At 38.1% G+C, this 12,143-nt stretch overlaps 1 protein-coding gene across 1 annotated transcript in view; it reads left to right on the forward strand.

Moving 5' to 3' along the window:
- plch1 (phospholipase C, eta 1) overlaps positions 1-12,143 on the forward strand; it is a 57,434-nt gene that overhangs the window by 20,531 nt on the left and 24,760 nt on the right. Inside the window, exons 3-7 of the mRNA XM_061046737.1 lie at positions 3,128-3,274; positions 5,078-5,321; positions 5,728-5,857; positions 8,954-9,124; positions 9,733-9,826. Of these exons, the coding sequence (XP_060902720.1) occupies positions 3,128-3,274; positions 5,078-5,321; positions 5,728-5,857; positions 8,954-9,124; positions 9,733-9,826 (786 nt within the window). The remainder of the gene's footprint in view (positions 1-3,127; positions 3,275-5,077; positions 5,322-5,727; positions 5,858-8,953; positions 9,125-9,732; positions 9,827-12,143) is intronic.

The raw sequence follows: 12,143 nt of genomic DNA on the forward strand, positions 1-12,143 counted from the left end.
TTGTCTTGGGAAATAAAACACAGATTCAGGCTCATGTGCTTGTGCTTATGCTTGTGTGTGTGTGAGTGTATAATACTGTCCCTATAGTGAGTATCAACGGCTCAGACAAAAGTGACAACAGCTATTTATTTTGTCATAAACAGAGAGCCTGTTAACAAGGACTCTGCTCTGTGGGAGCCCTTAAGTGTTCTTAAATACAGTGTGGTATTCTATGAGAGGTCTGGCCTAGTTTTTAAAAAAGATAATCATCCATGTTGTCTAGGAAAGGAAAGATGATGAATATCCTACAACTTGAAACATGTTGTAATTTCTTATCTTTCCAAAGGGCTAATATACTGTTCCAGTTTGGAGTTTAAAATCCTAAAGATTTAAGGCACCAGATAGCTAAGTGGTTATGTTGCACGCCCCGTGTACTGATGTTTTAGTCCTCTTCACTGCGGCCATGGGTTCGAATCCGACCTTGGCTCTTTGCCAAAATGTCATCCCTCAATCTCTACTCCTATCATTTCCTGTCTCTCTTTAATTATCCTTTCTGATAAAGGCAAAAAGACAACCCCCCCCCCCCCAAACATATTTACCTTTATGTTTGTGACGAACATGCATTTTTTGGTATGTGTTGTTTAATTCAGTTAAACATATTTTGATTTGTTAATTTGATCATCATGTACGTGGTTTTGATGCAGAACTTATTTTACTTAAGCAATTGGAAATGTGCTGTCACAACCCTAAGCAGAAAATACTACTTGGCGTTTGATGGTTTAGTGTAAAAATAAAGCCATGTTTCATTATGCAACTGACTTGCGTCCAGTGTCGAAGCAGTTGCAGAAGCTTGTAGAGGACAAATGTGCTCACATGGTGTGTGTCTGTTGTCTTGTAGGTCTCAGTCTTCATTCCCGACATCTTAAAACTGTGATACTAGAGCAATCTCTTCATGTTGAGGAACTCAAAGAGGTGTGAAATTCATGTACTCACTATCCTCTAAGCAGTCTAGGAGAGAACTCATCGAATCTTCAAACCCCCTTAGGTGCAAGCGGTGGATTGGCCAAGTATTATATAACAGATCAGTGCAGCAATCTCTGCAATCATAATCTGGGTGAATAGATGTTTTAACATGTTTAGAGTACATGTATTTATATAAAAGATGGATTATTTACTGAAAAGATACATTGTGGCAAGTGTTAATTTCAGTCTGCATATGTCGATTTTGTTATGAGGTCTCATCGTTTAAGAAATGACAGGTTTCAGGTTTCAACCAAAGGCCATCATTTGTTTTCTTAAAAAAAATGGTATCTGGTTGTTTACTCTTCAATTTGTTTCCATTATATCCATGTGGTCAGAAGTTCATCATTTTTTAATCAATCTGTTGAGAGAAATAGAGTGTTGTAAACAGAGTGGGACTTCCCTCTCTCTGCAAGCATCAATGCAGCCTGTAATATCTTACATCCAAGGTTGTTACGAGTAAAGTCTGATGATGAAATATTAACATAAAAAAACAATGTTAACAAAATATTTAATAAAAAGATAAAGTTTTGGATATATTTGTGTTTACTTATGCCTGGAAAAAATGCTGCTACATCCACACTCATGCAACAACCAACAATACACTCATGCATTCATGTACACGCACATATTAGCACACACAGACACGCACAGGCATGCACACACTCCACTAATGAGGCTAGAAATCTTCCCGTCTCTTTGCTGTCATCCTCGTCTGTATTCCTGCCACCAGCTGCCACAAAAAAAGTCAAAGGTTTGAAGTTTTTCTTTTATCCTTCTCAGTGCAGGACAGTTTCAGGCAGTGAAGCAATCAAACACAAAGTTACTTCTCTCCATCATTCTGTCCCTCTGTTCTCGGCTTCAGACCTCTCCACTTCTTTACTTTTCCTTCTTCTATTTCGAGCGCCTTTAATTAAACATTTGCCGATAAATAAGTGTAAGATTACGTTTTCTTCTGTCCTTAGTTTAGTGCATTTCTGGAAAAGCTGCAGAGCTGCCTTTGCACACTGTGAAACTTTAAAACACCTGTAGCAATGTAAGTTTATTTGTGTACTAAGGTAAGGTAAAGTAAGGTAAGGTAACTTTATTGATATCCGTAGGTAGATTTGGTTTGCAGTGAGTTACTCAGCCTACTTTTACACACAAACGACAGTAGCCTACAGGACAAAACACGATGAAGTGACAGCAGTGCTCAATACTAAAAACAAGATAAAATAACCTATAGTAAGAATAAGATGAATTTAAGACTATACCATCAATCAAGTATATAAAACAGCCATGATGCACCAACTTGCACGCAGACATTCATTTATGCCTGTATAAAGGTTCAAATCACCCACCGTGGTCGCTCCCCTGCCATGCAGACAGTTTTAAATGAATAGCTTCCACCTTTTTAAAATTGGTATTATTATTTTTCCTTAATGAACCACACCACCACTGGGTGGGAATCACAAGATGACTCATGATACAATGCAGTATCAGTTTCACCCTCATCATGATTCAACAACTTCTTTTCCCCCGCTGTCTGAAATATTCCTGCTGTCAAAACATTCGGCTGGAAAGTTTGTGAATTATCCAAAGTAGAAAGAAAAATGATAATAGAGAACAAAGTTTCTTCAAATATAGTTTTTTCAATGCAAACTAATTTGTTTTTACCTCTGTTGTACTGGAAAAAACTACAGAAACAAAGATCTCTAAATCTTTGGACTGCAAAAACCTGCTTAAAAGAGCTTAAACTTTGTATTGGGCTGCCAGCATGATATGGAGATTTCATTTTGAACACACTACAGTTTGTGCCCAGTGAATATTTTAACACAGAGACACACATTAGCTCTGTCTCTCTCTTTGGGATGTCTCTCCTTCTTCCTTCTCTCTGTTTCGTCTCCGCAGCAGGTCAGTGTGTTACAGAAAAGCCGCCTTGTGTGTTCCCACAGTAGCATCTCTGTTGTAGTTTGGACTCTGACCCACATGGACTGCTGGCTCCACTGCTAATTGACCGACACTGTGACACTTTGCCTCACTCCTTCCTGAAAGAGGACACATCTAGCCAGACACCTGTTCCCGTTGTGTCTTAATAAAGTGCTTTACTGACCCCGGTGTTTGTCTTTGTGGGATTTTTGTTCTGTAGTGGAGCGATGCATGAGTGTGATGCAGTCGGGGACACAGATGGTGAAGCTGAAGGCGGGATCCAAAGGGTTGGTGAGACTCTTCTACCTGGATGAGCATCGCTCCTGCATTCGCTGGAAGCCCTCACGCAAGAGTGAGAAGGCGAAGAGTGAGTATGCATGGACACACACACACACACACATACACACACATACACTTACAGCTGCATGCAAACACTCTTCTTTATCACTGCCACTCCTGCAGCCTCTGGCATGCTACTCCTTCGTTTTTAAACAAAATAACACTAAGACGGTTTTTTATAATCATTTTAAATCATTATAAACTGCAGCATCTATGATGAGTGGGCCCTCCACTGATTTCAGATGTAATTAAGATGGTTGAACGTACAGTCCACATTGACTTGTTAATTAACATTTTACCAAAAATAGAAACAGTTTTATCCTTAACCTATACTTTTGCTGTCTATAAAAGAAAAGGCTCCATTGCCTGGTCTTTGATGAAAAAGATGGTATAAATATACAATGATGTGTGCAAATGCAAAGCAATCACAACCACTAGAAACAGCGGCAAAAAATAAACAAAAATTAAGAGAAAGCTGGAATTATAATATACAAATGTTCCTTTTATTTTTGTATCGTGTCTCATGTTAAAAAGCACTTTGTAGATTGCCTTTTGGTCTATTTGCTTATTTTAACCGGAAAGACTCTTGAATTTCTAAAATTGTAGGCAGCCCTCATTGCTCTGTCTCTGAGGGGATTATAAGCAAAATATTTCAGGGCCCACTCAAATATCAGTGTCACTTTTTTTTTTACTGTTCTGGCTTAATATATCAACCTACTGCGGCATACATCTGTGCCTCAGTAGGTTGGTGGTCCTGCTCCTACATATGTAAATATGGCAGTTTGTGTGTTTGTGTTTGTGTGTGTGCATTAGATAAGCCTTTTTGATCCGCTCCATTGAAATGATTAAGAGAAACACAGCAGCTGCCCAGTTCTTTCTTACAATGTGTGCATGCGTGTGCATGTGATCGGTGCTTGTGTGGTGTGTGTTATCTGTCTGAACAGGAGGATCCAAATAAGACCCCCGTAATGCTTTCTCTCTGTTGAAGCAGAATTCCAGAGATGAGATTATGTAAAGGGATGTGAGAACTGAGTGTTGTTTAGAAAAATATGTTTGGAATGGATTATGGTTAAGTAATCTTTGGTTGGTATGAAGGTAATTCATTGAATAAAACAATCATTTAATGAATTGTTTAATCACTTCATATAATAAGGGTGTTCTAGGGAAAACATCCATTGATAATGGCCACTAGTCTTATTATTATATCATTTGAGTATATTTGTAAAAATGTAGGAGGACCATTCAGTTAACTATGCACTGTTCCTCCCTACTAACAAAGAAAACTAACTTGGTGTTGGTTATTTTTTAAAAGCTGTGTGCATGTTTGGTATTTTGGCTTGTATTATTGAGCACAATAGTGAATAGAAAAATCAATATGCACATGATGTATTAAAGGGGAGAACAGATTTTTTTTAATGTTTCCTATTGTCAGCAAATTGTGGGAAAATACCAATACCAACTTTTTAAAAGTGAGATTCTCAATATTTTCCATCTTCTTTACCCTCACTATAGCACTCAGCCCCAAACCATTGGTCCTGGCTGAAGACTCGATCACCTTAAAGTACACCCTCCTGTCCAAATATGGTCACTTCTGGCAAAAAATAGATAAACCTTCAAATACATTTTTTTTTTAAAAACAAGCTAAACTTGAGACTTTAAAAATGTGTGACCATGCTGGGTGACGTCACAATAGCTGAGTGTTTCTCTGAGTATTCATTATATGAAAAAATGTATATAAAAGTCTAACAGTGTGGCATCTTTGGTAAAATTAGTAATTTCACCCCAAAAAACCTGAACTGTTCTTTTCCTCTCCCTTACTTCTCCTTGTCAGTCACCATTGATTCGCTGTACAAAGTGACAGAGGGCGGCCAATCAGACATCTTCCACCGGCATGCAGACGGCAGCTTTGACCCGGCCTGCTGTTTCACCATTTACCATGGAAACCACATGGAGTCCCTCGACCTGGTGACAACAAATGCTGAAGAAGCCAGAACCTGGATCACTGGCCTGCGCTATCTGATGGCCGGGATCAGTGATGAGGACTCGCTGGCCAAACGGCAGCGAACACACGACCAATATCCTTTCAAGGGGAAAGACAAAGCCTCACATTAATCGTCGCTGACGGGTGAAACACATGCCTCATCCTGATCAAACTAATTTCATAGAAAGAAGACCATTTTGTGTTTCTGTATAATTTTCTACAACTTAGGAATGCTTTGTTAAATATGAGTTGGATGTTTTTTTTCCTCTAAAAAACCAATCAAAAGCGCTTTCCAAACAATATGCCGTAGTACTGAAGGCATAGGTTATTGTTAATTACCATCCACCTTCAGACCAGAGCTATTAGAGATTCTAAAGGGTTTATGTCAACTCATAGGCTAAAATCAAAGCACTTATCCTAATTTAATACTTTATGGAGGTGGAATACTGGAGAGAAAGCAGTGGAATAAACAATCTCATTCTCCTTAACGTGTGTGCGACGTGGCTGAAGCAGACATTTGAGGAGGCTGACAAGAATGGAGACGGTCTCCTGAACATTGAAGAGATCTACCAACTTCTCCACAAACTGAATGTCAACCTGCCGCGCAGGAAGGTCAAGCAGATGTTTCAGGTGAGAACACATTCATGTTATACATTTCCATGTACAATAGATTGCTCTCAATTTGATATTTGTAGCATATATGTTTAAAAAAAACAGATATCTGTTCCAAAACATTACCACACAAGTATCAAACCTTTTTTTTACTAAATTGAAAAAGGTTTGATTTCCCTTTAACCAAACACTTCATGTGCATAAATATTAAACATCAATGATGTCATATTAATGTTGCATTTTTAATTTCTATGTGCATTTATTAGTGTGCGAGGAATATTTCATGTTATTACGTGAGAGAGACACTTTTAGGAAAAGATGAAGTCGTGTAAGGAGAGGACTGCGTCAATATTTAAAACAGAAGTCTTTTTGAGTAATGCCAAAAACTTTTTAAATGTGTGTTATAATGTACAGTAACAAAATACTGTTTAAAACGTTGATATCATTATCCCACATATTTGCTTTTTTCTATTATGTTTTTACTACAAACATCCAAAATAATTAGTTACATTTCGGTAAGGAAGTCTGATAGCCAATCCTAAATGGACAAGGTCATGTAAGAAAAGCAGAGCAAACCACAGCTGCAAAACCTTTGCAACAAGGCTGCAAAAACAATCTTGGAAAGGGTAAATACTCACCTCAGAGTATGTGGACAGTGCAGAAAGGGCTTATGGGTAGCAGGTGTGGAAAGAAATTTGTCTGGTTGGGTAATATGGGTTGGTGGGCAGGGGAGGAAATGGCTCAGAAACTGTAGACAAAGGCAGTATCAATGAGAGTTACAAAAGTATTTAAAACCTTAGTGTGATTGTGGTTTATGCTGGGTAAAGTCAAGTTAAAAGAACTTTACAATTGAAGCTGAAGTTTGGACTAGAATGCATTTTCCTAAATTGATTTATATTTGAAGGGTTGGGAGGAGAAGGTGTCTAGCATCACATTTTGCGTTGTTAAATCCTTACAATAATACTAAAAACAATTGTTCCAATATTCCAAAGTGGACCAGTTTTCCTCATGATTGAAAGGTTTTATGAAAATAAATGTAACCTATGAAATACAAATTCACTCCTGAAAGAAGGAGAGGAACAGATATTATGCAATTCTTTGTTTGGTTTTCATGAACAACATGTATTTGTTCAATGTAACACAGGAGACATTCGACAATCACAAATCATAGGGAAAACGTAATATAATATAGCTTTGATGAAATACTACTTTTGCCTTTTAGAACATGCTCCTTGGGTTGCCGATTTACCTCAGTTGGTAGAGCAGGCGATGCATACACAGAGGCATCAGGTTTGTCCCACACTCTCCTCCAATCATGTTTTCTCTCGTTAGCTGTAGTAAAGACACAAAGGCCAAAAAAATGATCTTTCCAAAAATCTATTCCTTAAATTCCTTGTAAGTATGTTCCTTCTGTTTCAGAAACTATCCAAACAAAGTAGTTGATTTCAAAGTGTGTCTTTCCCAAATGGGATGAACTGAACTTTTGCAACATAATCTACTCTTTAGGTTCAGATAAGAAGGAAACTTCATTAATTCATCTTTTTCCATTGAAGCATTGGTAGACAGCAGTGTGGGAGCCTGAACAGCTTGTCCTGAATATCTTTGTTTTATGTCCATGCATTTCTGATAAAGTCCACAGTGATTTACTCGGCTGGTTGTGTGTACATTCTGTCTTTGAGCACGTTCCTGTTGAACACAGCGGGCTCATTACGGGACTGTGACGGAAGCATTAGCTGGTATTATTAGATTCAGTGTGGAGTGGAATGGGCCCCCGTGAGATCCAGGTAATATGAGATGAGGGATCCCAGCTAAAAGACAGAGGGGGGGGGGGGGAACACATCGAGCCTCGCTGCGTGTATCCTCAGGCAACTTGAAGTCAGATAAGAGGTTAGGACAGAAAAAAGGTAGTGTTTTTCTGTGTTAGGACAGTGTGTGTGCTTGCTGGTGTGATTTTTTTTTGTTTGTATCAGTGTGAAAGTAACACGACAGGAGATGGAGATAAAAAGAAAAGACAGTTTGCAGAAACACATGTGCACAGCTGTTTCTCCTGTGCACACATTCATGACTCATTATACATCTTCTGATTGTAGGCTGTTTGCAATGACTGATAGGGCTGATATTGTCACATCACACACACACATTGTCACATCACAGTAATCATTAGTTTGGGGCAGTACATTGTAACCAGATTATCAGAGGGAATTGCCATCAAGCATCAGTTCATTCTTCTGGCTTGAAATAGTTTTCTGGAGATTTTGGTGGCAATACAAAAGTCTGAACTGGACACTTTGTTTGATATGTTTTCTTTTTTTATATAATCTTTTGAGTGAGGAGGTGTAAATTATCTCCAGGGAAGGGAGAATTCAGCAAAGTGTCAACTTGTCACCTTAAACTCCAGCTTAAATCAGCCAATCCTTTGCTTACACATGGTGCTCCTGAACAAAGCATGTTGCATGTCCAGTTATTTTTCTTCATTCATGTGTGTTACTTAAATTTCTGTTGGAATTGCTGGTTATAATTTACCGTATATTTATATCTGGTAGTCTTTTCAAACTACATTATTACTATTTATTTGTATTTTTATAAAGTTACTGTTGTCATTGATACGCGTGTTATTTTTTTACTGTCAGATCATTCATCAAGCACACTTAAAGTATCTTTGGTTGAAAATATTTGTTTATAATAAAAAAAAAAAAAAAAGGACAATAATCGAAAATATTCGTTGAGAAATCTTTAGAATTATTAAAAGTCCACTTATAGTCAGAATTCATATCATATATTCTACATATGAAAAATAGTTTCAAGACCAATTTTAGGGGCGCCGGTAGCCTGGCAGTTAGTGCGCACACACATCAACATAGGCTCTCCCCAATTTCTGACTCTATCTTCTTTCAATCTCTAAATAATAAAGGCATACAAACCCCCAAAAATACACCTTAGAGGAGTCCTTACAAGTAATTTAAGCTACTTCAGCACTTTCTGTTTTCTGTGTCAGATAACATACATGACACTGCAAAACGAGTTTGTGTAGAATTCACTAATGCCGTCTTACCCTCAAAATATACTAGTGTAAGATGTATCCATGGTTGACATGTGACTCCCTTGCCCTCACAGGAGGCAGATACAGACGACCAGCAGGGCACGCTGACATATGAGGAGTTCTCCGTCTTCTACAGGATGATGTCGATGAGACGAGACCTGTTCCTGTTGATGATGGCGTACAGCGACAGGAAGGACCATCTCACAGCCGAGGAGCTGGCCAACTTGCTGCGCAACGAGCAGAAGGTCAGATGTCACACTGGTCTCAGGGTAGATTTTATAAAAAAGTTCCAGCTACGGATGTTAAGAGAAGAAACATTTTTATGAGGAGCTGTCAAAAATACTTAGTTTGAAATCGACCGTTTCAATTTGAGATGCAGCCTCTGTACAGAGATTGATTTTATTCTCTTTAGTCTAACATCATGCAACTCTGTCTGCCTCCTCCGTTTCTCCAGAGGAATCTGCTCCACTAAGACAATCTATCACTCCTGAAATTGGTTTTCCTTCTGGGAGCCCCTTTCTTGTTCTTTACAGTTTTTTCTTTGCTACTATTTTTCTTGCAGCATCTTTCTTTGTGTTTCTGACACTCTTTTCTCTCCCACACAACAATGCTGTCATTTCTTTTTTTTTACCATGCTGTGTTTACTGTCTCAAGCCTGCCATGCTAATCATTTATACTGTTCTGGGACATGCCTGTTCGACATGGTTGACTATTAATTAAATAGCAACACAAATGTGTTACAGTAATGGGAAATTATTGTGACTTAATTAGCATTCATGATGGGAATAAATCATCATGATTTACTACCTGAACAAACTCTTTATATGTACTCTGCTCATCTTTTTCTTTACAGATGACCAATGCAACTCCAGAATATGTCGCAGAAATCATCGACAAGTTTGAGATGTCTGATGAATATAAACAGAGAGGCGTCATGGGGATAGAAGGTAATTTTCTCCTATTTCTTTTCTCTTTTCAGCTTAACTAATTAATTTTTTTAATAGGTTCATTTTTAATCTAGATGAATAGAATTTATGTCATAATAATTTTTTTGGGAGGCTTATGGTTGTGGGACATAAGCTTGTGCACATAACACATGCTTTATTTTCATCCTATTTAGCACTGAATGATAATTGCTGTGTAGAATTGGATGATCTGTTTTTGTAGCTTGTTTTTGTAAAGAACTTTAACCGTTTTAGCCTGGGTTTTTGGAACACTTGCAAAACCTGTAACACACACAAAAAGAAGATACAAACAAATGTCAATTTTGACAATCTGTTCATTATCTCTGAAGGGTTTTGTCGGGCTGTGCAAGTTTAAAAGAAAAACGGAGTCTTCCACCAATTTCCCAAATCTCACAATTTAGGGAAGATCCAGGAATTTCTGTTATAAAGGTCAAGTTATAGTGATTCTATCTGCATTGTTTTCAGATTTAATACTGAATTTTCGGATTTAATTGGCATTTGTATCAACTCTGTTTTACTGTGAAAGCCCGTCCTGAATGTCTGACTGAAAAGACAGAATAATGACGTTGAACATTTCAGACCGATTGCATTGAGAAGTGTTTATGATGGAGTGTCTTATTAGAGTATACCAAATGCTACTAAGAGTAACTGTGAGATTAACCAATCAAAAGCAGTTAGGATGGAGGGGAATAGCCATAGGGAAAAACACTGGAAAGTCAGAATGAGGGTTGGAAAAAGAGCAAATGAGAGTGTGACAGAAAAAAAGAGGAATGAGTATGGGGAGAGGAGAGGAGAGGGAGAGGAGGAGGGGTGAGACTAATCTTGTTGTTGGAGGCATGAAGGTCTGACTGATCACACCAGTATGTCTGATGTCTAACCCTGCACGCATTAAATGTGGGCGTTGAAACATACATTCAACCAGATGAGACAGTAATGTAAAAATAGTCACATAAAAAAATGGTTTTATAGTGTGATGCACAGTTTCCTTCAGTATTTGGTATTTTACGCATGTGTGACTTTATAGGGTATCCAGTCTAATTCTTACAAGGATTCATTTCACACAGCATACTGTAGAAATCTGGATTCAGGTGGTATAGCACCAAGATGAGATTGCATGTCCAATATCATTACCTACTTCCCATGACAAGAAATCTTTCCAATATTTACATCACATTTTTCCATTTTGCCTACACAGTCTCCCTTTCAAAATTCACTGCCTGCTTCCTATTCCTCTTTGGCTTATCTCCCGCTCTCCGTATTCCTGTCTCATTTCCGCCCCCTCCTCTGGATGAAAGGATGCTTTTCGTCCCCCTCAGTCCCCCCTTCATGCTGTCACACCGAAATAAAGTTGGCTGTGTGAAGTGTATCCACCAGTAGGGTGGTTTCAAACCTCTCGACTCTGGTTTGAGTGTGTCCTCCTTTGCCTTTTCTTCCTGGAGATCAACCCACTCAAAAAGAGAGATTTTGGGGATGTCACTGTTAGAAGCTGTTATAAGGGGCACAATATGATCTAGTTGCTGCAAATGGAAACCTTTTGTTTTTTTGTTCCAAGGCAACATTGGTTGCTTTAAATCTGGAGCAGGCATGAAATACTTATTGTACTATTCTGTGTTTCACAATTTATTTTGCATTGAATTGTCCAATTTAATCTCATTGTATGTGCTAATGAACTTGCACTGTTTGTACTAAAGCACAACTGCGGGCCACCTGCTAACATGCTCACTATAGAAATGCTAACATGCTGATATCAAGCAAGGTAGATTACTGATTTCATCATCTTGCTTTAGTTGTTAGCTTGCTTTTAAAAGCTATTTTGCATTGAGCCCAATGTTCAGCTGAGGCTAATGGGCTAATGTCATTAGTTTTGAAAGAAGCCTACTTGCCATAAAAAAAGAAGGCCTTTTATAAAAAAAAAATCTTCAATGTCAGAATCTGCAATAGTATGAGAATCATTAAAGTCAGCAGGATTTACTTAAAGAACTGTACATGTACAGAATGTTGTGAATTTACAAGGATGAGACACATTTGACTCGCTGTAGGTGCTCAAAAACAAACTGGTCAGCAGATACCCAGTGTGATTAAAATCCATCCTCTTTGCACCATTAATGTACAGTATATACAGCTTAATATAATTTCTGTATTTAGTTTTGTATTGTAAGACCTTTCATTAAATACTCAGCTCTCCTACTCATAAGCAGATAGGGCTTAATCAAAGTTGATTCAAGGCAATCCAACCAAAAGGTCAACCTTCTGTGCTGTTTTCACATGAACCATTAAAGGGTTCTACCATTCAATCATG

The sequence above is a fragment of the Labrus mixtus genome, chromosome 9 (genome assembly GCF_963584025.1).
Source record: "Labrus mixtus chromosome 9, fLabMix1.1, whole genome shotgun sequence".
Taxonomy (NCBI): Eukaryota; Metazoa; Chordata; class Actinopteri; order Labriformes; family Labridae; genus Labrus; species Labrus mixtus.